Source organism: Hylobates moloch, unplaced genomic scaffold (genome assembly GCF_009828535.3).
Source record: "Hylobates moloch isolate HMO894 unplaced genomic scaffold, HMol_V3 SCAFFOLD_10, whole genome shotgun sequence".
Taxonomy (NCBI): domain Eukaryota; kingdom Metazoa; phylum Chordata; class Mammalia; order Primates; family Hylobatidae; genus Hylobates; species Hylobates moloch.
Window position 1 is genome coordinate 31,922,984 of NW_026652285.1, and position 25,590 is coordinate 31,948,573.

The 25,590-nt window shown below is 40.9% G+C and overlaps 2 protein-coding genes across 2 annotated transcripts in view; both read left to right on the plus strand.

Annotated features, from left to right (window-relative positions):
• LOC116475383 (phospholipid-transporting ATPase FetA-like) overlaps positions 1-25,590 on the plus strand; it is a 110,822-nt gene that overhangs the window by 47,059 nt on the left and 38,173 nt on the right. The window contains 4 exon segments of the mRNA XM_058446046.1: positions 871-953; positions 1,696-1,854; positions 3,959-4,047; positions 24,474-24,670. Coding sequence (XP_058302029.1) covers positions 871-953; positions 1,696-1,854; positions 3,959-4,047; positions 24,474-24,670 — 528 coding nt within the window.
• On the plus strand, positions 4,197-4,973 carry LOC116475056 (AN1-type zinc finger protein 6-like). Its single transcript, XM_058446047.1, has 2 exons — positions 4,197-4,560; positions 4,680-4,973. The coding sequence occupies exons 1-2, from the start codon at positions 4,238-4,240 to the stop codon at positions 4,846-4,848; spliced, it is 492 nt and encodes a 163-aa protein (XP_058302030.1). The 5' UTR covers positions 4,197-4,237; the 3' UTR covers positions 4,849-4,973.

Consider the following 25,590-nt stretch of genomic DNA (forward strand, 5'->3'; position numbering starts at 1 on the left):
TATGAGGTGTGGAGTATGTTTCCTCGGAGGTATCTGCAAGTTTTTACCAGGATCTGCTCCTTACTCTTTTTTAAAAAATTAAATTTAATTTTAAAAAATAGAGACAGGGTCTCGCTGTGTTGGCCAGGATGGCCTTGAACTGCTGAGCTCAAGTGATCCTCCAGCCTCGGCCTTCCAAAGTGCTAGGATCACAGGCATGAGCGACCATGCCTGGCCATACTCCTTATTCTTTTTTTTTTTTTTTTTTTTGAGATGGAGTCTTGCTCTGTTGCCCAGGCTGGAGTACAGTGGTGCAATCTCGGCTCACTGCAAGCTCCGCCTCCTGGGTTCACGCCATTCTCCTGCCTCAGCCTCCCTAGTAGCTGGGACTACAGGCACCCGCCACCACGCCCAGCTAGTTTTTTGTATTTTTAGTAGAGACAGGGTTTCACCGTGTTAGCCAGGATGGTCGCCATCTCCAGACCTCGTGATCCACCCGCCTCGGCCTCCCAAAGTGCTGGGATTACAGGCATACTCCTCATTCTTGAAGGGAGAAGGTACTGTCCCCAGGTTGTTTATGATGTTTCTTCAGCCTCTCTAGAGCACCTGACCAGCTAGATCTCGTGAGTTGATTAAGTAGTGGCAGTGTGTTGCAGGGAGTGAGAGGAAAGAGACGGGAGTGAGTGGGCTAACACTCAGCTTCCTTGAAGAGCCATCTCACCTCAATACTGAGAGAGGAGCAGTGGGAGTGATTTTTACAGCTCGGACTCATAGCCCAGGCTCTACTGGTAACATCTATTTTCTAAAACCCCATGAAAAAGTAGGAGATACTGCACCCGTGCGACAGTTCTGTTTGTGTCCTGTACTGTGGTCACTTGTCTTTTACTCTAGTGAAACCAACCTGAAAGTGAAGCAGGCCATCTCAGTTACCAGTGACATGGAAGATCGCCTGGAGCTTCTGTCTGCCTTTAATGGTGAGTTAGGAAATGGGTTTTCCTACCTAAATTTTCATCAGTAGAGTACTGATTAAATAAATATGGTACATCCATAGTGATTTCTATACAACTTATTACAACAATATGCAAGTTGATATTTATTGAAATATAAAAAATACAGCATGTAATTAAAAGAAAAATACAATTTACAAAAGACTGCATAGTATATATAACATAAACCTGTTTTTGGAAACATAGGTATGTTTATGAGTACTTACATAAAAAAACATAGAAGGATGTACTTCAAAAGGTAAATAGCACTTTTCTCAAGACAGTGAGTGAATTTTGCTTCCTTCTTTACCATTTTATTATTACTTAAACATGTACAAAGGGCATATTTACTTTACTAATCAGGAAAAAGTCAAGTTGTTTCCATTTTGAAAAAAATACTAGGTTCGCTTTAAGTCATTTTTGAGTTTCTTCAGATTCAGAGCTCATATGATCTGGCAGTACTGATGTCACCATCATGTGGGGTTTTCTGTCTCTCTAGATGATCCATGTCACATACAGAATTATTCTTCTTTAGTTTCCAGAAACCTTTGTCTGCCTTTCTTGAAGGAGCTGGTGAGAAATGGGCAGTAACTGAGAGAGGATAGGAAAAAGATGTGTACGTATTTTGGAAGAAGGATTTTATTTCCTCCTTTCTATTAAGTCTCCTTTCATCCTTAGGAAAAGCCTAAGATTACAGATCCAGAACTCTTACACCTTCATTTTTCTGCAGGAGAAGTGAGATGTGAGGTTCCCAATAACAAATTGGACAAATTCTCAGGAATACTGACCTATAAGGGAAAAAACTACTTCCTGGACCATGATAGGCTGCTACTCCAAGGCTGCATCATCAGGAATACAGATTGGTGCTATGGCTTGGTGATCTACACTGGTACGTTTCCCTTGGCCCCCAGCCTGCTAAATTCCATTCATGGCTGAGCTATGGGTACTTAGTTTTCAGGATGTGGATATGACACTCAGATATATATCAGAACACTATGGCTTTGAGATAGATAGGCAAGTGGAAGGATGGATGGATGGATGGATGGATGGATGGATGGATGGATGGATGGGAGATTTGTGGGAAAAAACCTTGTTTCTTAGGGGAAAAAAAAGTGACTTCTGTTTCCAAGCAATGAACTTCCAACATGTCGGTTCTACCTTTGTTAGAGGAAGGCATTGTGTTCCAAAACCACAGGGCATTCATGAGTCTCTTTAACCAGATCTGGACAGAGGAGAGGGTATACATACAGAGGAAGTACAATAGAATTACCATGTGAAGGGGGAGAGTATACATATGAACTATTCTCATGAAGAGAGGATGGATACAATGCTTATTATAGCGAAAAATATAATGTAAAAAGTTCATGCCAGAGAAAAGTCACATAGGGATCATTAATATTGGCCCCTCTTGAGATGTCATTTAGAATCACAATTCATTATATTTAGTAAGAGATTTTCTTGGGTTATGATGTGGTTCAGGAAAATGGAGGAAGCCTCTGTGCTACCCCATTCCCTCAGTGACAACAGCCATAGTAGGAAATATCAAGAAAGATTTACCACAGTGAATATTATTCAACTCAGATTCCCAGAGCTCCCCTTTTAGAGCATCTACTACTCATAGACATGAGGCTTCTAGACTCCTTGCTTCTGTGAAAAGTAGAGACCAAATCCCTAGGGAGAAGCTTAAGAGTCTAGGGAGGCCCTGGTGGAACTTCCTTCATTGGTTCTTGATCTAGAGTGGCAATGATTAGGCTACCTAATTCCCAAACTCAAAAGACTTAAATTAGACTTACTTTCTTCACTATATGTACTTCAGCAGCTACTCACACACAATTGCCACTCATAAAAGCTCATTTTTCAGCAAAAGGTTTTTTTCCTGAAGGCAATAACAGTGAGGCTGCCAACCAGCACAAATGTAGTTAAATTTTCCCAAGGTTGGTTACATGGTAGTGAGTATCTTTGGGAAGCTCTGAGCAGAGAACTAACGCCACCTAAAAGCATTTTGAGGTGTTTGTATGGAATTGAGTTGCTGTTCCTGCTACATGATGTCCAAGTTCTATGATGATTTCTACCTTCTTCCTGAAGCCTGGGGTAAGGTCAGTCTAAGGACCCTTAGAAGATATGGTCCCTGTAGCTTCCAGGCTATGAGCCAAACTTCTCATGTCTTGAAGCCCTTCAAGGAATGCTTAAGAGGAAAGAATGTCATAGCTTATGCTCTGCACTCCCATTGTTTGCCCACATATCAGAGATGTCCCAGCTCCCCATGTGTAAACATTGATGAAATTCCTTTTTCTGTCCTTTATCAGAACACTTGTTAGAATAATGTTCAGATGGTGAAAGGCCAGAGAAATTGCTGCTTACAGTTTCTTCTAAACCTCTTACGTTTTCTCTGGAGCCGTAGCTCGAATTAGTAATTTCCAACTCTAGTCCCATTGGCCATTAAAAGCTCCTTACTTCTGCCTACCATCTGTCCTGTCATGAAGAAACATGGAATCTCTGTCTCTCAGCTCCAGAGGAGTCTCAGCTCCCCTGCTTCCACCTCAGAAGAAATCACTGCCATTGCCTTTTCGTTTCTTCCATTCTGAGTTAGAAACTTTCAATATAGCCTGAGCCAGCAGTGGGCTTCCTCAAAAGATGGTGGGGATCTCTTTATCAAAAAATTCCTTCTCTAAGCTAAATAAAGCAGATGGTGATAAGAGAGAAGCTTGCGACTCCTCTTCTAATTTAACTCATCTATGAAAGTTGAGACTGTCTGAGGTGCTACAAAGAGAGGGATCTGCATGAATGTACTTTACAGAAGTCGTTGGAACTATCCTTAGAAAAAATTTTCCGTTTTTTGAGTTACTGAAAACCGTGAGCCTTTCTCTAGGGCTTTATCCTCTAGCATTGGAAAGTGGTTAGATTAGATTATCATAAAGGTACAGTTCAACCAATTCCAAGCCTCTGAGTATATTCAGTGATTCTAATATCTGATATCTTCCTGTTTTATTTAGGGCCAGATCCCAAATTAATGCAGAATAGTGGAAAGTCCACTTTTAAACGAACACAGATAGACCATCTCATGAATGTCCTTGTACTCTGGGTAAGTTAAATACTTTTTTTTCTTTGTTTCTTTACAAATAGACATACTTCCCTTCCTTTCACAGGAAAAATGGTATTTCCAATTCAGAATTTAGCTGTTTGAAAGTCTCAAGCACAGCTTCAAGTGAAGTTAATCTGAGGTGAAGCAAACAGAAAATTGTGGAGGTTTTGTTGGTGTGCAATGGAGGAACATGGCTCAAGAAACTAATCACAGCCAAGTGCCTATGCTTTGTTCCACTGGCTGCAGATTTTATGGAAACCCTCGTACAAATGGCATGTGTTCAGTATGCTATAAAGAACATCTTCAAAGACTGAATAGTATTAATGGTAGACTAAGCCTACCTGCAACCTCTGAATCTTTACCAGTTCAGTGCACAGATGGCAGTGTCCCAGAAGCTCAGTCAACATTAGACTCTACATCTTCATCTATGCAGCCAAGCCCTGTATCGAATCAGTCACTTTTATCAGAATCTGTAGCATCTTCTCAATTGGACAGTACATCTGTGGACAAGCAGTACCTGAATGAGAAGATCTGCAGGCTTCAGTATCAGACATGGCACAGCAGCCATCTGAAGAGCAATGCAAGTCTCTTGAAAAACCAAAACAAAAAAAGAATCACTGTTTCATGTGTAGGAAGAAAGTGGGACTTACTGGGTTTGAATGCCGGTATAGAAATGTTTACTGTGGTGTACACTGTTACTCAGATGTACACAATTGCTCTTACAATTACAAAGCTGATGCCGCTGAGAAAATCAGAAAAGAAAATCCAGTAGTTGTTGGCGAAAAGATCCAAAAGATTTGAACTCCTGCTGGAATACAAAATTCTTAATCATCTGCAAACTAAAAATTGACTTGAGTTTTTTTTTTCCTAGTCATTGGGAATGTAGAGCAGTGTATCTTGCATGTCATCGGAAGAATAGATTTTTGTTTTGGTTTTGTTTTGAAAACGACTCTGAACATTTATTTCCATTGCAATTTCTGTGGCTGAGAAGACTTAAACTTTGTAAGTATTACCCTTTTAAGATCATTTTAATTTTAATTGAGTGCAGAGGGCTTTTATAACAAACGTGCAGAAATTTTGGTGGACTGTGATTTTTCCAGTATTAAATATGCATGCATTAATCTTGCAGTTTATTTTCTCACTGTGTATGTATATATCGCTTTTCTCTGCAGCACGATTTCTCTTTTGATAATGCCCTTTAGGGCACAACTAGTTATCTGTAACTGAATTATCTTAATCGTTATGGCTGCTTCTGTTTTTTCATTAACAAAGGTTATTCATATGTTAGCATATAGTTTCTTTGCACCCACTATTTATGTCTGAATCATTTGTCACAAGAGAGTGTGTGCTGATGAGATTCTAAGTTTGTGTGTTTAAACTTTTTTTTGAGTGAGGGAAGAAAAAGCTGTATGCATTTCATTGCTGTCTACAGGTTTCTTTCAGATTATGTTCATGGGTTTGTGTGCATACAATATGAAGAATGATCTGAAGTAATTGTGCTGTATTTATGGTTATTCACCAGTCTTTGATTAAATAAAAAGGAAAACCAGAAAAAAAAAGTCTCAAGCAGTCTTAGGATCCCAGAGATTAAGTTCTGAGGCAGAAAAGAAAAGACAAATTACAAGAGAGTCTAGCTTAAGCCTCTGTTAGGAAGAATAGTCACAAAGTGTTTAAAAAGATATTATGCTTTGATTAGTGGTACAAGAATGGATCAAGGACCCAGTTTAGAAATTAAGACATATTTTTATTTTCTCATAATCAGTTTTACTCATGACCACTTTAATAAAACCTTACTTAGACTAATAGAACACCTTATTTGAACTGATGATTTTCAAACTCTTTTCTTAGAGGACTCTTAAGGTCTGGTGCAGTGGGAATAGGGGAGATCAAGTGGATTTTATTCTAGCCTCCTCATTTTGAAGTTCTTGCTTTAAAAAGAACAGCTTCATGTTTATCTATTTTATAAAATTTCAGCTGTAAAAATAGAAGGGGGTTCTATTAAGAAGTGAAATTTGAAAAGCACCGCAATATATAATAATCAGCTTTGATAATAGATGTTTAAATTGAAGACTAGTTAATAAATTATTTCTATGCTATCTGATATAAGCTGCCTTTATTCTTATTAGTTATAGACAGATTAATTTCCTCTCTTAAACAGCTTCTTTGCATAGCTGAGCAGTTCCTGTAATGCCTACGCTTGATCTCATAACTTTTCATTTTTATTTTTACTCTATTATTTAGATTCTGAAAACTCAAAAAATACCTTTTCTTTGTACACTGTTATCATTAATATTTGAATTATAAACTGCCTTTTTTCTTTATTATGGGAAACATCCCAGATCCTTTTCAAAATCCTTGGATCTGGCAAAAGGGGTTTTAGAAAATTAGGAAGGTTCGTTCAGCTCAGAAACTAGTATTCATTCTTTATACTTCTCTTTCTACTATGGAGTAAGTAGTTTTCAGCAGTTGATCAAAGTTCCATTTCCTAGTTTCTTAATGAGGAAGACAATCATGGTCAAGAATTCAGGAAGGTAACATGAGCAAATATGCTTTTGACAACATTAGCAACATATATCATTAGACAGTAAGCTAGGTCATTTAGCCTAGGCTTGTGTTCAAAACAGGATGTCTTCAAATGGGTGTGATGGCACACACCTGTAATCCCAGCAGGTTGGGAGGCCGAGGCAAGAGGATTGTTCAAGCCCGGAAGTTTGAGAGCAGCCTGGGAAACAGTGAGACCCCATCTCTATAAAAAACAACAACAAAACACAAAAACACAGGTGGAACAAGATGGCTGAATAGAAGTCTTTATTAATCACCCCCCCCAAACACTCCCACAGAAACACCAAATTTAACAACTATCCACATATAAAAGTACCTTCATAAGAAACAATAATGAGTTGAACAATCACAATACCTGGTTTTAACGTCATATCACCAAAAGCAGCATTGAAAACAATCTTAAATTGCTGATGCCACCATTCCCCCATCTCCTGGTGGCTGTGCATGGTGCAGAGAACTTGTAAGCTTTGGGGAGGGAGAGCACAGCAGTTGTGGAACCCTGCATTGAACTCAGTGCTGTTCTGTCATGGTGGAAAGCAAAACCAAGCTGAACTCCGCTGACACCCACCCATAGAGGGAGCATTTAGACCAACCCTAGCCAGATGGGAATCGCCCATCCCAGCAGTCAGAACTTCAGTTTCGTCAAGCCTCACCACCTTGGGCTAAAGTGCTCTGGGGTCCTAAATAAGCTTGAAAGCAGTCTAGGCCACAAAGACTACCATTCCTAGGCAAGCCCTAGTGCCGTACTGAGCTCAGAGCCAGTGGACATGGTGGGGCGGGGTGGGTGCACACAACCTAGTGAAACACCAGCCAGAGCAGAGAAGGGAGTGCTAATGCTACCCCTCCCACAGCCCCAGGCAGCACAGCTTGCAGTAACAAAAGTGACTCCTTTCTTCTGCATGAGGAGACGGAAGAGTAAAGAGGCCTTTGTCTTGCAAATTGGAGACCAGGTCAGCCACAGTACCACAGGGCAGTGGACAGAGTCACGAGGCCCCCATTCTAGGCCCTAGCTCCCGGACAGCATATCTAGACACACCCTGGACCAGAAGGGAACCTGCTGCCTTCAAGGGAAGGACCCAGTCTTGCCAGGTTCATCACCTGCTGACTAAAGAGCCCTTGGGCCCTAAAGAACCAGCAGCGATACCCAGGTAGTACATTGTGAGCCTTGGGTGAGACTGTAGAGTGGCAGCATCTAGACGTGCTGGCTTCAGGTGAGACCCAGCACATTCCCAGCCATGGTGGCTATGGTGAGAGACTTCTGCTTGAGAAAAGCAGAGGGAAAGGTAAAAAGGACTTTGTCTTACAGCTTAGGTACCAGCTCAGCCACAGTGGGGTAGAACACCATGTGGGTCCTTGGTGCCCCTGATTCCAGCCTTGGCTCTTGGATGGCATTTCTGGACCTGCCTTGAGCCAGAGGGGAGCCCACTTCCCTGAAGGGTGAGTCCCAGGACTGACAGTATTCAACACAAGCTAACTAAGCCCTTGGGTCTTAAGTGAACATTGGTGGTAGCCTGGCAGTACCCTCCATAGGTCTTTGATGGTGGACATGGGGACTGGCTCCTTTGCCTGTGGAAATGGGAGGGAAGAGTGGGAAGGACTTTGTCTTATGGTTTAAGGGTCAGCTCAGCCGTAGTAGAATACAGTACCAGGTAGACTTCTAAGGTTTTTGACTTCAGTCCCTGGCTCCCAGGTTGCATCTCTGGACACCCCGGGGGCTGAGGAAATTTGCCGCACTAAAGGAAAGGACATAAGCCTGGCTGGCTTCACCATCTGCTGATTGTGGAACCCTGGGGCTTGAAGTGAACATAGGCAGTTGCCAGGTAGTGGTCACAGCAGGCCTTGGATGAGACCCAGTGCTGTGCTGACTTTAGGTCTGACTCAGCACAGTCCCAGTGGTGGTTGCCTCAGAGTTGCTTGTGTCACCCCATTCCCAGCTGTAGATGGCCTGGCACAGAGATAGACTAAATCTGTTAGGGAGAAAGGAAAGAGAACAAGAGTTTCTGCCTGGTAATCCAGAGAATTCTTCCAGATTTATTCAAGACCACCAAGGTGATACTTCTATGAGTCTGCAAGAACTGCAGCATTACTGGGCTTTGGGTGCCCTCTAATGCAGATATGGCTTAGATCACAACACCCAAGTCCTTTCACATACCTGTAAAGCCTTCCCAAGAAAGATGGGTAAAAAGAAGCCCAGACTGCAAAGACTATACAAACAATTAATATCTAACTCTTCAATGCCCAGACACCAACAAACATCCACAAGCATCAAGACCATTCAGGAAAACATGACCTCACCAAACAAACTAAATAAGGCACCAGGGACCAATCGTGGAGAAACTGAGATATGTCACCTTTCAGACAGATAATTCGAAATAGCTGTTTTGAGGAAACGCAAAGAAATTCAAGATAACACAAAGAAGGAATTCAGAATTATATCACATAAATTTAACAAAGAGGTTGAAATAGTTAAAAAGAATTAAACAGAAATTCTAGAGTTGAAAAATACAATTGACATATTGAAGAATGTATCAGAGTATTTTAATAGCAGAATTGATCAAGCAGAAGAAAGAATTAGTGAGCTTGAAGACAGGCTATTTGAAGATACACAGAGAAGACAAAAGAAAAAAAAATTAAGCATTCTTACAAGGTCTAGATAATAACCTTAAAAGGGCAAATCTGGCCAGGTGCAGTGGCTCACGCTTGTAATCCCAGCACTTTGGGAGGCCGAGGTGGGCAGATCACGAGGTCAAGAGCTCGAGACCATCCTGGCTAACACGGTGAAACCCCATCTCTACTAAAAATACAAAAAATTAGCTGGGTTTGGTGGCGGGTGCTTGTAGTCCCAGCTATTTGGGAGGCTGAGGCAGGAGAATGGCATGAACCTGGGAGGTGGAGTTTGCAGTGAGCCGAGATCGCACCACTGCACTCCAGCCTGGGTGGCAGAGCGAGACTGCATCTCAAAAAAAAAAAAAAAAAGTCAAATCTAAGAGTTATTGCCCTTAAACAGGAGATACAGAAAGAGATATGGGTAGAAAGTTTATTCAAAGGGATAACAGGGAACTTCCCAAACATAGAAGAAGATATTAATATCCAAATATAAGAAGGTTTAGAACACCAAGAAAATTTAACCCAAAGAAGACTACCTCAGGCATTTAATAATCAAACTCCCAAAGGTCAAGGATAAACAAAGGATTTTAAAAGCAGCAAGAGAAAAGAAACAGATAACATACAATGGAGCTCCAATACTTCTGGCAGCTGACTTTTGAGTGGAAACATTACAGGTCAGGAGTGTTATATATAAAGTTTCGGTACCACAAAGAAATAGCACTTGAATATAAAATTTTCTTTTTAATTCTCAGCAAGGCAAGTTACTTCTATATAGAAGGGTGTGCCCTTACAGATGGAACAATGGTGAATGCACACTTGGACAAGGGAGGGGAAGGGGTTCTTATCCCTGGCTCACGTGGCCCCTGCTGCTGTGTTGTTCCCCTATTGGCTAGGGTTAGACCGCACAGGCTAAACTAATTCCGATTGGCTAATTTAAAGAGCATGATGGGGTGAGTGCTTTGGCGGGAGTCAGGGCAGAGCAGGTAGCAGGTAATTGGAATGAGTTAGGGTGGTGCAGGTGATTGGAATGAGTCAGGGTGGAGTATATAATCGAAAAAGGTTGCTTAACGAGGAAGTTTAAAAGTAGAAGAATTGAACATACGGACATATTAATTCTTTGAAAAGAAATTTAGAACTCATTTCTAATAATCCCTCCCCTTGTATTTCCTTACAGCTTTCTTTTCAAACTTTTTTTTAACATGTCTTGGCTTAGTTGTTTTGCTTGATTTTCTAAAAGAAGAAGCTTCTCTGGATAAGGTGGAGGATAGTTAAGGGAGGTTTTAGTAAATGCCATTTTTATGAGCCTCTGCATCTACTTACGGATGCATGGTATGACACAGCACCCGACAAGAATAAATACACCTATTACGGCTGTGAGGGAAGTAAGAATTGAGGCTATTATTCCCTTCCATTTACTGGACTTTTTTTTTTAGCCATCCTGTAAAGGGATCATTTACCCCTGAGTTGCTGGCTAACTCATTGGATAAAGCAGTCAGACCTTGCATTGCTTTTGTTATACTTTTACTACGGGTGGTGGTGTTTGGGATGAAGGTGTAACGTTGAGTTTTAATCATGACGCAAACTCCTCCTCTTTCTGCTAATATCATGTCTAAGGCTATCCTATTTTCCCAAGTCATCTGGCTAGTAGCCCCTAATTGCTCAGCTATTCCTTTAACAGCATCTCTAGTGTAGTTAATAAATCGCTATTGATTGTAATAGATGTAGTTTATCCAATCTACATTTTATTAATTGTCACCCACCAAAATATTGACTCAAATCCTGCAGCTATTTGATTTTGGGCTTTAAATTGATCTGGTATTCCCTGTGGGACTTTAATTGTGTCTAAATAGACATGAGAGTTGAAAAACCTATAATGGGCTTCTCTCGCTTTACAATGTCTTATTTTTCCTTTCTCTAGTTGATGAAATGCCAGGGTGAAAGGGATAGCCAATTGGACTAAAGCACAAGTACCACTCCAGTTATTTGGCAAAGTGTCCAGTAAAGGTCCACCACAATACCACCACACATCCGCTTGGGGATGAACAAGGGCTGACTGATAAGCTCTTGAAAATTCTTAAGCTCACTGCATCCCTTCAGGTCTCCAAGGAACGCTAAGTTTCCTCCCTGTCGTGAGAGACACAAAGGGAACTTAGTGTTAGGAGATGGAAACTGGATGGCCCTCGGGGGCTGACCCTCAGGGTGCCAGAGTTTGGGATATAGCAGAGTGAGAGCTTAGCATGACTTGTTACCCCAGGCTGTAGAATCTTGGAAAAGAGCTACCATGCAGCCCATGCCTGGTTGACTGGAGGACCACCCTAGTGGAAAGGGGACAATCTGGGCCTCTGGCCTGCCGTGCACACAAGCCTAACAATTGCTTTTGTTTAACGTGCGGACAGAATATTTGATCCATTTCAACCAGGGATTTACATCCTTGGTATCCTGTCTCAATTGCCAAAGTTTGTTTTAAGTCTTTAACTTCTACCATCACTATCTTGGCTTTGTCGCTAGATGGAGGAGGATCAATGGTTCCGTTGTGAGAGGTTTTGGAAAAAGGCTTAGAGACAGGTGTAGGCGGCGGGGGATCAAGGAAATGTATTTTAAAGAATCCAGTAGGGTCTGTCCCTGAAACCTCAGCCCCCATAACATAAAACTGGCTTAAACAAGGGAACCAGCTTAGAAAAGGGGAGAACTTTGGGGGCTTGAAATAATAGCCTGTATAGGGTTGCACTGGTTTAGCTGACAGTTAGCGGGGCTGTCCCTTTAGTAAAATGAATGTATGGTTTTAGGAAATTATAAAAACTGGTTGGGGCAGTCTATCCTTGCTCTTTAGTGGTCCACAGAACATTGGACCAACTACGGCATAAAAGTTCTACATCGGGGGGCAAGACTCATGGTTGACACCAGGGTCTTTATCAAAATCTCCCTGGATTAAATGGTCCCAATTTACTAAGGCCCATTCTGAGGAGAGTCAGGAGGGACAGAGGTACTTTTCTGAAGTAGAGAGCTGTCTTTGACTTGGCAAGTCCCCACAGGGTATAACAAGGCAAAAGCATTAAATGCAATAGTTTGAGGCGAAATTGACTTGGTTATGTTAATAACTAGATGGTCAGCAATAGAGTGAGGAAAGAAGAAAAAGTAATGGAATAGATGAAAGAGTTAAATTTTTCTTAGCTTTAGTTTGGTAGGGTTTTCCCCTGGGATTGTGGCCCACGACTCTGGAGGGGGTGGCACTTTGACTCGTGTGTGATGAGTCCATCCCTTTTTCACTGTATGAACAGCAGTCTCGGTGGTTAGCAGCACAAGGTAGGGTCCTTCCTAGGCTGGCTCGAGTTTTCCTTCTTTCCACTTTTTGATGAGAACGTGATCTTCAGGCTGGTGCTGGTTTACTGGAAATTCTAGGGGTGGTACCTGTGCTAAAAGACTTTTAGTTTTGAGGGAAGATAAACCAAGTATATAATTTCTAAGAAATTGACCTTTTGTTTTAAATGTGGGGACATCAGCTCTTCAACATGCCTCAACTTTCTTTTTTTTTTTTTTGAGACAGAGTCTCGCTCTGTCGCCCAGGCTGGAGTGCAGTGGCGCGATCTCCGCTCACTGCAAGCTCCACCTGCTGGGTTCACGCCATTCTCCTGCCTCAGTCTCCCGAGTAGCTGGGACTACAGGCGCCCGCCACCACGCCCAGCTAATTTTTTGTATTTTTAGTAGAGATGGGGTTTCACCATGTTAGCCAGGATGGTCTCGATCTCCTGACCTTGTGATCCGCCTGCCTCGGCCTCCCAAAGTGCTGGGATTACAGGCGTGAGCCACCGCGCCCGGCTCAACTTTCTGATTTGTCGCAAACATCCCTTTTTTTTTTTTTTTTTAAACAATTAGTTAATTTATTTTAGGACAAGAATTTACCATATAACATTCTTTTTACATAAACTCTCTCCCCCTTTTTTTCTTTTTCCTTTTTAAATTTTCCTAGAGATGATAACCATTCTTTTCTAAAGCGAACTTCCTTCATGTCTGTGGACTAGACTGCCTAAGGCCATAAGATTACACGTTAGGATAATACATGTTACATTGATAACTTTTAGCAAACTTTACTTTTGTCGAAAACCTTCTAAGTTTCGGATTTCAATTATCCTTTGCTGTTAATAAGACCTTGGTTAGTCTAAATTAACTTAGAATTGGTATAGATGGTTCCTTCCTGGTTCTGTGAGTACGTTAAAGCTTGGCTGAGTGCAAACAGCTAGCAGGTTTGAGCAGACCAGTTATTAGGAAATTTTCCTAACTCTGCTTCTACAAGAGTTTCCCTATGAATTACTGAATACCCACTGTGGTTTGTTTTTTTTTTCCCCCTCAATCAACCGGGAGGAACCATCTATCGTCCTGTCCTGAAGGGGGTTCCAACTAGGTCTGGTCGGACCTTTGTATGGTAATTAAGATTTAAATCCCCGGTTAGGAAACCTGCTGGGTTAAGGGAATTTTCAGTGGTTAATGATAAATCATCTTTTTCTAACAGAATAGCCCCATACTTTAAGATTTTTTAGTTAGTAAGCTACGTTTTTGCTTTTTGACTTAGGATAGTTCTGAACTGGTGAGGTGTGCTCACAATGAGGTTTCCTCTAAAAGTTATTTTTCTACTTTTTTCTGTTAGTAAAGCAGTTGCCGCTATAGATTGGGCCATCTGCAGGTTACTGGGTTAAGGATTTTTGATAGAAAGGCTACAGGTTGTCAGTGGCCTCAGTGCTTTTGGGCTACACCCTTGTTTACACTGACAAAGAGGTGGTATTGGAGTGTTATAGGGTCACAGAGAAGACCTTCAATTATCAACTATAGGTTTTAAATTTACCCTGGCTTTTAAAGGAATAGGGTACACTGATTTTTCTTTACTACTTCTATCTTTCTCTTTCTCTTTGACTTTCTCTCTTTCTCTCTGACTCCCTCTTGTCTCTCTGCCTCTTTCCCCTCTGTCTCTCTGCCTCTTCCCCCCCCCACACCTCTCTTTCCCCTCTCTCTCTGCCTCTTTCCCCTCTCTGTCTCTCTCTGCCTCTTTTTCCCCTCTCTGTCTCTCTTCTCCCTCACCACCGCCTCTTTCCCTCTCTCTCTCTCTCTCTCTGCCTCTCTTTCCCTCTGTCCTCTCTGTCTGTCTGTCTCTCTCTTTCTCTCTCTCTCTTCCCCTAGGGTAGGGACCTGCCGGAGTGGAGCTACTCTCTCTTCCCCCAAGAAGAAAGGAAAGGGCGGTGGGGGGGTTGTGTCAGGTTCAACCCTTGAAATTAGCAGAAGGCTCAACCCCTCAACACCAGAGATATCTCGCCTTGCCTGTCCCAGAAGGCTCAACCCCTCAAACCGCGGGGTGTCTCGCCTTGCCTGTCCTGGAAGGCTCAACTCCTCAAGCCAGGGGGTGTCTTGCCTGTCCCGGAAGGCTCAACCCCTCAAGCCAGGGGATGTCTTGCCTGTCCTGGAAGGCTCAACCCCTCAAACCAGGGGGCATCTTGCCTTGCTTGCCCTGGAAGGCTCAACCCCTCAAACTAGGGGTGTCTTGCCTGTCCTGGAAGCCTCAACCCCTCAAACCAGGGGTGTCTTGCCTGTCCTGGAAGGTTGACTTGTTTCTCCCCTTTTCCCCCTCTGAAGGTCCTTTGCATGCTTCCTACTCGTGCTGCCCTCTCTGGCCGCTCCCCCAAGGTAGAATCAGGCCCTTCTTAGTGTTGGCATGCCAGTATAAATCCTACGGCAGGATCTGCCCTAAGCCATATGAGGTAGCTGTGGAACCTCAGAGAGGACCCACTCACTCTATCCAGCAGTAGGATTTGTCACCGTCCACACTAACAACACCACAAGCAGGGTTGTTGGTCATCATTCACGCGCACACACATTTAGCCCTCCAGAATTTGACCACCAAGGAAGTACTTTATGGGCTCCTATGGCATCTCCTTCCTTGGTCTGTGCAGAGTCATCGCTGCAGTATGTGAGGATCCTTTAAGCTAGGTTGCTGGCCAGTACCCCCTCTCCCTGACCCCCCGTTTTGTTAAGAGCTCAGGTTATTCCTCACACTGGGTGGGTCTTGATTTCTCACCCCTGAGGCCGCCACAATAGGGCGGGGTGCACCTCCTCACAAGAGAGAACCAGAGACAGTCCTGGAGGGGAATGTAATCCCAGACGAGCCCCCCAAATTGTTATATATAAAGTTTCAGTGCCACAAAAGAAATAGCACTCGAATATAAAATTGTCTTTGTAATTCTCAGCAAGGCAAGTTACTTCTATATAGAAGGGTGTGCCCTTACAGATGGAACAATGGTGAATGCACACTTGGACAAGGGAGGGGAAGGGGTTCTTATCCCTGGTGCACCTGGTCCCTGCTGCTGTGTCATTTCCCTATTGGCTAGGGTTAGACCACACAGGCTAAACTAATTCCGACTGGCTAATTTAAAGAGAATGATGGGGTGAGTGCTTTGGTGGGAGTCAGGGCAGAACAGGTAGCAGGTAATTGGAATGAGTTAGGGTGGAGTAGGTAATCGAAAAAGGTTGCTTTACGAGGAAGTTAAGTTTAAAAGTAGAAGGCAAATAACTGAATATACTGACATATTAATTCTCTGAAAAGAAATTTAGAACTCATATCTAACAGGAGAGAGTGGCATGACATATTTAAAATGCTGAAGGGGAAAAACTTTACCTAGACTAGTATATCTAGTGAAAATATCTTTCAAACATGAAGGAAAAAGAAAGACTTTTCCAGACAAACAAAAGTTGAGCAGTTTCATTAACATCACACTTGTCCTACAAAAAAATGCTGAAGAGAGTCCTTCAACTAGAAAGAAAAGGACATTGAGCAATAAGAAATCAGCCACCATGCCCGGCTTCATTGTAGTTTTGATTTGCATTTCTCTGATGATCAGTCATGTTGAGCACCTTGTCATATGCCTGTTTGCCATCTGTATGTCTTCTTTTGAGAAGTATCTATTCAGATCTTTTGTCCATTGTTAAATTGGACTATTAGGTTTTTTCCTATAGAGTTATTTGAGCTCCTTATAATCCCAGCACACAGGCAACCAAAGCAAAAATTGACAAAATGGGATCACATTAAGTTTAAAATCTTCTGCACAGCGAAAGAAACAATTAGCAAAGTGAAGAGACAACCCACAGAATGGGAGAAAATATCTGCAAACTGTCCATCTGACAAAGGATTAATAACCAGTCCCAAACAAAAGAACTGCTTTTGAAAGAAATTTAACAACCTACCTGCAGAGAACTAAGGCTTGTAAATGTGAGTGTCAGCACTTAGAATAAAACCCACTTAATTTTAAATTTGGGGGGCTTGAGTTTGCCTGCAAGTTTCTTGTACAGCCTAGGGTGAAATTTGTTAAACAACGTATTCTTTCTACCTACACAGAACTCATGGTTTCCCATTCAGGGGAGTGGTCTGTTAGGAAAACAAAATTAACCAAAAGAAATGAAATCTACTCCAGCAACCTATAATAATCAAACTGTTATTTTACTTATATTTTTAAGTGGACTAGAAGGAAACAAGTGGCATAAAAAGGTGGATGAGGATGAACAAATAGAATAACTGACTCTGGAAGCTGGGTGTGGTTCCTAGCTACTTAGGAGGCTGAGGCAAGAGGATCACTTGAGCCCATGAGTTCAAGGCTATAGTGCACCATTACTGCACCTGAGAACAGCCACTGCACTCTACCCTGGGCAACATAGCAATATTCCATCTTAAAAAAAAATACCTGAACCTAGAATAAACAAATTATATTTCAGGGAAGAGAAAAGAAAAGAACTTTAAAACATTTTTATGACTATTCTCAGAGAAAAGAAACAATTACATATATAAAATAAGAATAGGTTGCTTTAAAAGGGGGAAAGAAGAAAAATATCTAAAAACAACAACAAAATAGAATTTGGGAAATCAAAAATGAGATTGCTAATATTTTTTAAAAACCCATTAAAGGATTAAAATCTCTCCTGGACCATAAAACAAAAAGACACAGAGATAGAAAATATTAGAGAAATAATTTGTTTTTAAACAGAGGATCAAACTAGAAAGGTTTAGTTACAGAGAAGAGAAGTCCCTTTAAAATTCTCATACAGATAAAAATAAGATATTAACAAAAATGAGAATTAGATTGGTATCGGATTTCTCAAAAGCACCATTGGGTCCTAGAAACCAGTAGGGTCATACCTTCAAAGTTCTTAGTGAAAAATATTTTGACCTAGAAATCTGTACCCAGGAAAACTACAAGTCAAGTAAGAGAGCAAACTTGTTCCTACCCTAGGACATTTACCCTTGGTGGCAATGTCTGCCCCCAAGTCTTTGCATGGCTTGCTTCTTTTTCATAATTTAATGCTACCTTTTCAGAAAAAACGTCTCTAACACTCCCATCAAGACCCTCTATTCTATTAACCTGTTTTATTTTCCTCACAGCATTTATCACTAAATGGTATTTTTTTCATTTCTTGTTTGTTGTCTACCTCTCTCCACAAGGATGTTGTCTTGTTTCACCACTGTGTCCCTAAGTCCCTGGAACAATCCTTGACATATAATGGGAGCTTCATTATTATTTGTTGAGTGAGTGAAAAAAATGAATGAACGTCTTAGCCACCAGATTATGAGCCTCTACAGTAGAAATTACACCATATTCATCTTCATATTTTTGGAAGTGCCTTGCACAAAGTAGTGCTCAGTAAATCTCTATTGAATTATTAAATGAAGAATTGTTCTTGAATTAGCTAGGTTCTTATCAGCTCAGCAGTTTTGTTTCTGTGGTATTTGTGCCAGGACATTGTCAATGTAGTCATATGTAAAACACTTCCATTTCTTGAAGTAAGCTGAACCAGAAATCCTTCCTGATTTAAACACTTCATTTTCCCCCATTTTTTGGAAATGCCTCTTAGAAGAAAATCTGGCAGACACAGGATGCACGTTTAGCAAAGCTCCTTCCTGATGAGCCCACAGCTGAGCTGGGGGTTAGATCCCTTCTCTCTCCCCAGTGACCAGAACTCCCAGTGACAATGCCTTCTAAATCATGATCTGTTAACTAGGAGTGTATTTGTGAGACAAATGAGCAAAGTGCATGAAATTGAAATGGTGCCAGAGATCCAGGATCTCCTTCGGAGTAAGGCACAATGTAAAGCACAGATGTGAAGGGCCAAAGGCCCAAGGAGTGCTTTCTTTTGACAGGCTGCCTATGAGGCCAGGGAGCACCTTTATGAGACCAGTGGCCTTGATTGTAGGTCAGTTTTGTCAAGAGTGACAAAATTATTTATTTCACTCTTTATTGAAGCCACTTTTTGCTAAATGGGAGGCTGTCTGTGCTTCTTTGGTCTGACTAGCTCTGGTGTTAAGTAATCTCTAGGGTCTGTAGCAATAACCAAACAAACTAATGATGTCTTGTTTCTTTCTCCTTTTAGAAAGGAAGTAAAGTGAAGCTTTAAAGACTAAGTACCAAAAAACCCTATCACAATAAACAGAAATGTAAAACATCTGCAAGGGCTTTGAAGGCCTCATGATGGCAGGAAAAGCTCTAGCAATGAAGAAAGAAAACACTGTGCCCTACGCCTTCAGGATTCAGGCTGCCGGGGAAGCCCTGCTTTCTGGGGCTTGGGCTGATAAGAAGTGGTCTTCCTTTCTGGTGGCTTAGTTTGAGCAGTAGAACTCAAACTCAGATCAATAATTCACTGAGGCTTTATCTGAACCATGAGAATAGCTTTGTTTTCACATGATTAATTGAAGAGAAAGATAAGAAGTGGGTATAAGATTGAGAAGGAAAGATTGCGTGGCCCTCTTGCCATGAGATGAGAGAAACCCTCATCACAAAGAGCTAAACTACTCAGTGTGAATCTGGATTGGGCTAGGAATAAAAGCATATTTTATGTGTTTTATCCCAATTCTCCTTTGTTTTGTTGTTCCCTGGCCCCTCACTCAACTCTCAAATACCAGTTTTTGATACTGAATGATATTAAGCGTTTAGTGTTAAATTTTAAGTGATACTGGTTTTGAATGTGTTTTAAAATAAGATCTTTACCATTTAGAACTATATATTAAACTATTTACAGATGAAATTGCATAATGTGACAGATTTGTTCTGGGAAGGCAGGGGAAGAGGAGGTTTGGATGAAATTAGACTGGCTATGAATTGACAATTGTTGAAGCTGGGTGATGGGTACATGGGTGCATGGGGGTTTGTTGTCCTATTTATATACTTTAATTGGTGTTTTAAATTTTCCATAATAAAAAATAATTTAAAACCTCAGTTTCTGGGAATGGTCCCAGTTAGACCTGTTTCGCCTACTTTTCTAGTCTTGTCTTCAAAGACCTTCCCATCAGTGGCACAAAGATGAGACCTCCCATTATCTAGCAATGGGGATGGGTTGCTTTGAGCCAGCCATACTTTGTGACCAAGGTCACAGATGTGAAGACTGTTGGGTAGACTTCGAGGCGGTTCAATAACATCATGTTGTCTCTAGAGGCATATGGACATATAGTGCTGATAGGAATGTAAAATGGCATAATAACTTTGGAAAACATTTGGCAGTTTCTTAAAAAGTTAAAGATAAATTTGCTATAGGATCCAGTGATTCTACTCCTAGATATGTACAAAGGAAATGAAAGCTTATGTCCATGAAAAGACTTGTACACAGATGTTCCATACAGCCTTTTAACAATAGCCAAAAACTGGAAACAACCCAAATGTTCAATAAAAGAAAAATTAATACACAAATTGTGCAATATCAATACAATAGAACACTACTCAGTATTTTTTAAAAAATGAACGATTGATAGATGCAAAAACATGGATGAATCCCAAAGTCATTATGCGAAGTAGAAGAAGCCAGAAAAAAAGAGTACATACTATATGGTTCCATTTGTATAAAATCTAAAAATTTCAAATATTCTAAAGTGTCAGAAAGCAGATTAGTGGTTGCCTGAGGACCAGAGGAAGGGAGAAGTGGGAAGGTGGGAAGGAGGAATTACAAAGGGGCACGAGAAACCTAGGAATAATGAATATTTCATTAACTTGAGTATGGTGATGGTTTCACAGATATGTGTGTGTATGCGTGTGTGTGTATGTCTAGTATATAGTTGTATACTTTAAATATGTGCAATTTTAGGGGGATAGTGACTGAAAGGGGACATAGGGTGGTTTCTGGGTGCTGAGAATATTCAATTTATTTGTTCTGGCTATTTGTTCCATTAGTGTGATTACTTTGGGAAAATTCATCAACATGTATCTGTGATTTCTGCATATGTCTTTATGTGTGTTAATAATTAAATGTTAAATAATCAAAAATAGAGGGCATCAGATTAATCTGGAACTATGAGTAGTATAGTTGTATTAGTCAAAGTAAGATAACCAAAATAAAAAAGAATCTGGAACTATGAGTAGTATAGTTGTATTAGTCAAAGTAAGATAACCAAAATAAAAAAGAGCCTTAAAATCTCAGTGACATGTGACAATACAATGAAGGTTGTTGTGGGGAGGGGCAGCTTGCTCCACCAATAATTCAAGAACACTCTTTCTAGCTAATGGCCCCACCAACCTCTTGGATTTCAGGATCTTCTACTGGATTCCCTGCATTCAACCAGCAAATGGGGAAGAAGAGAGAATAGGAAGACTCACACATGATTTTTTTTCTTTTCTTTTTTTTTGAGATGGAGTCTCGCTCTGTCGCCCAGGCTGGAGTGCAGTAGCGTGATCTTGGATCACTGCAACTTCTGCCTCCTGGGTTCAAGCGATTCTCCTGCCTCAGCCTTGAGGACTGAGTAGCTGGGACTACAGGTGTGTGCCACCATACCCCACTAATTTTTGTATTTTTAGTAGAGATGGGGTTTCACCGTGTTGGCCAGAATGGTCTCGATCTCTTGACCTCATGATCCACCTGCCTCGGCCTCCCAAAGTGTTGGGATTACAGGTGTGAGCCACTGCATGATAGATTTTTAGGGCCAGGCGTGTAAGTAGCATAATCACTTCCACCAACATTGCATGGGCTAGAACAGAGTTACATGACCCATATAACTGCAAGAGAGCTTGGGAAATGTGCTCTAGATATGTGCTCAGAAGGAGAAGAAAATAGAATTTAATGAATACATATCATTATCACTGCCACAATCTACCCTTCTGATCATCATACCATTTCACTTTTCCTCCCACATATGGAATACCCTCATCATCTCCTCCAAATCCTACCCAGTCACTGCATCCAACTCAGAGTCCAAGATCTCTCACTGATGCACAGTCCTCTCTATCAGATCTAAATGAGGTTCCTCTTGGTCTGGAGATGTGAGAGGATCTCCTTTATTCATTGCTGTCAGTGATTTCTGGCTCCACTCCTGAGTTTTCCCTCATTCTTTATCCTTGCTGACCAACCCTGAAGTGGATGTTGGGGAGTATGCTCTTCTTAGGGACTGCAGTTTTTATAACCTGCTTCCTGCCCAGTGTGGTTTTAAGGATTTCCAAACAGTCACAGGCTTTTTTAGACCAGGCTCATAGTTACCTAGTAATACCATTCCTCCAAAACCCATAAGGCTTCTCATCTGTTTGCTTCCAATTAGTTTCATGTGTCAGTAACCCCGCCCCCAAAAATTCTTTCCTAGACATAGTTTTTGAGTTTATCCTATTTCTTTGCTTCCTTGCCCCTCCATGCCCTTCTCTCTCAACTTAATAGCCTGAAAGTTGAGGCTATGTGGAATAATAATCATGGGTAAGAAGGTATCACTTTTAACCTGAACTTTGCCTGAAGGCTGAGTCACTTTATTCAGTTGAAAATAATTACTGGCCTTTTTTGCTTAAGGTCTCAATCTTATCTCTTCCGGTTTAGCGTCTAGAAGTCGTAGTTCTTTCATGCCCCAAATTTCTGTACCTTCTTATTTCTGCCTATAAATTGGCTAATTCTTTCCCTACTTTAACTTTTAAAAAATTTTTTTAGTACAGATGAGGTCTCAGTATGTTGCCCAGGCTGGTCTCAAATTCCTGGCCCCAAGCAATTCTCCTGTCTGGTCTTTCCAAAATCCTGGGATGGCAGGCATGAGTGACTGCACCCAACCAACTCTTCCTTTTAATACCTGTCAAAGGCAGCCAATACACAATGATATTTTGATTCTTTTTAACCATTTCTCTTAGAGCTGCAGGTTCAGTAGGCATATGGTCTACCTTTCAGTTTTACCACATTCTTTAATGTTAACATGACTATCATATTTTCAGCCTTTTATATCAGTTTCCTTATCACCCACCCCCTAACTGCTAAGCCCCACACATTTTAGACTTCTGTTAAAGCAGCTTCAATAATGGAATGATTAAGTGCTTGGGTTCTGGAACTGGTTCAAAACCTGTTTCTTCAAATTTTGCCAAACTTTTTTTGCCCTATATTTCCCAGCATAATTTGATTAGAAAGTACAAAAAGAACCGGGCGCAGTGGCTCACACCTGTAATCCCAGCACTTTGGGAGGCCAGGGCAGGTGGATCACGAGGTCAAGAGATCAAGACCATCCTGGCCAACATGGTGAAACCCCGTCTCTACTAAAAATACAAAAAATTAGCTGGGCATGGTGATGCGCACCTGTAGTCCCATCTACTAGGGAGACCGAGGCAGGAGAATCGTTTGAGCCCAGGAGACGGAGGTTGCAGTGAGCCGAGATTACGTCACTGCACTCTAGCCTGGCGACAGAGCGAGACTCCAACTCAAAAACAAAAAAGAAAGTACGAAAAGCACTTGCTTTTATATTACATCATAAGCGGTAGTTAATAAAGTTGTATACTCTGAATAAGAGGTGGGCATTATGATTATTTTTTATTTATTTTATTTATTTATTTTTTTTTTTGAGTTGAAGTCTCGCTCCTGTCACCCAGACTGTAGTGCAGTGGCATGATCTGGGCTCGGTGCAACCTCTGCCTCCCAGGTTCGGGCAATTTTCCTGCCTCGGCAGAGATGGGGTTTCACCATGTTGGCCAGGCTGGTCTCGAACCCCTGACCTCAAGTGATCCACCTGCCTCAGCTTCCCAAAGTGCTGGGATTACAGGTGTGAGCCACTGCGCCCGGCCGGCATTATGATTTTGTGTACTCTTGAAATGGTTATCTTTGTGGCTGATTTTTTTTTTTAAGCTGAAACTTACCTCATGAATAACTTGGTTAAAGTAGTAGGTGATTAAAATTTCAATAGAATCAAATGAAACAAAAATTTTAAACCGACTCATTTGAGTTTCAACTTTACAGTCATTGACCATAAAGCACACTAAAAATGTAAGTTATTTTTAAATACATCTGAAATAAAAATACTTATTAAAAAGGAAGAAGCTGAAGATGTATATTTAGACCAGCACACAATTTTGATTTCAATTAGCCTTATTCTAATATTTAGCTTTTAGATCTTTCATACACATTTTCACGTACTTTGCAGTTGAGACTAGAAAGACTTGTAGGTCTTCCTGCAGAATTAGTGGGTCCTTGCAAAGTGAGTGGGAAACTTACTCCTAGATCAGAAATGTTTGCCTCTCTGAGTAAAATGTTTCTTTGAGATGGGCCATAGAGGGGGCACCTTTTACTCAACTTTTCTTTGTTTTGAAACTTTGTTTCCCATATTGTTTTCAGCCTTTTGTTTATAATTAGAAATTGTGAGAAGCTTCATTTAGTGTTTAAAAATGTGGGGAGATAAATCAGACTTAACATGTATGTAAGATCAATTCACTTAAAAGTATGGTCCAAATAGCAAAAATAGGACCAGGTGAAACATTTTTTAAAAACATGTACTCGGTCTTTTGTGTGTGTCTGTTTTATTCCATTAGAATAAATGTGTCCCTGATGTAAATGCAAAGCATTTCTTCCTAATTAAATTGTAGATGTAGACTTTACAATATAATTCAATAATAAAAAGTAATTAACCTCTAAAAAAAAAAAAACCTGTTTCTTCTACTCAGTAGCTAAGTGGCTTTAGACAAAATTCTTTCTCACTCTTAAGTTCTTCATCTATTATTAAAAGAGGATTATTGTAAATATAAATAATATGTATAAATACTTAGCATAGTACATAGCACTTAGTTAGTTATTACTATGTTTTATTACTATTATCTCCCTTCAAAATCCCAAGGAGGGCTTCTGCTGGACTTTCTTTTCTGTCCTATGTACTGCTGCCTAGAGCCTGTGAACTATAGGGCCTCCCCACCCTCCTGGGAGAGGGACGCTTTGTTGAGAGATAAGGCTCTAGACTGTAGAACTGAAGCAGCATATATGTTGGATGAAATGTTCATTTAATTCTTTTTTTTTTTCATTTATAGAATTTCCTGGTTTTAGGCATCATGTGTTTTGTCCTAGCAGTTGGGCATGGCATTTGGCAGAACAAGAAAGGCTACCACTTCCAGATTTTTCTGCCATGGGAAAAATATGTCTCTTCATCAGCTGTCTCTGCCATCCTCATATTCTGGTCCTACTTCATTATTCTCAATACCATGGTGCCCATTTCCCTCTATGTCAGGTAGGCTTCTTTGATCACTTTGGGGTGTGGGGGAGGAGCTGACTTCATACTATCTACTTAATTCCCCAACCAGAGTGTGAACTTTTAAAAAGCAAACACTTGGGCTCTTTAACCCCTCTCTCTCCACGGTAGGTGGTGTACAAAATGCTCTGAGATATATCTAGAGATTGCATAAATGCCTTCCATGTCCAGAATACTGTGCTAGGAAGACACTGTGTGGTTTATACAAAAAGACAATTATCCCTGCCCTCAAATAACTTATAAAGTAAGTGGCTAAATAAGACATACAAACACATGAAATAACTAGAAAACATACACACAAATTTGGTGATGCTAAAGCATGGGTAGGTTCCCCAGGAAGATAGGCCAGGCAGCCCATAGTTTACCAATGAGTTAGGTCCAAACATTCACTTGTAAGTCAATTAATCAGAATTCAGAATCCATTTTCCCACACAAACAGTGTGACAGATGGTAGATAGGTATAATTGTGACCTAAGTTCAATTCCTAAAAGTTGTAGAAGAGAAGAGGAAGGGTTTCCCTTCCTCTTTTTCATAAGCACCTTGGATGAAAATTTGAAATAGCTGAAAAAAGTATTTACCCTACTCTGATCATCCTTTTCTAGGTTCTGCATTTCCTTACACATACACACACCCAAACACATTTTAGTTTCCTCCTTTCCAGGCTTTCTAAACCCTGTATCGGGGCTTTTTGGCAATAAAAAAAAGGATGCTATGTAACTAGATTACCTTATTTAGTAATATTTATTGAGTATCTACTACGTGCCAAGGTTTAGAGAGATTGCTATGGTGGCTGATATGGTAAAGGATGGGAGGAGTCCCAACTCCAGGCATAGAGATTATCAATAATGAGTCAATGATGAGGACCTGAGCACCTCCTTCCTCACCTCAAAGGAAAAAAT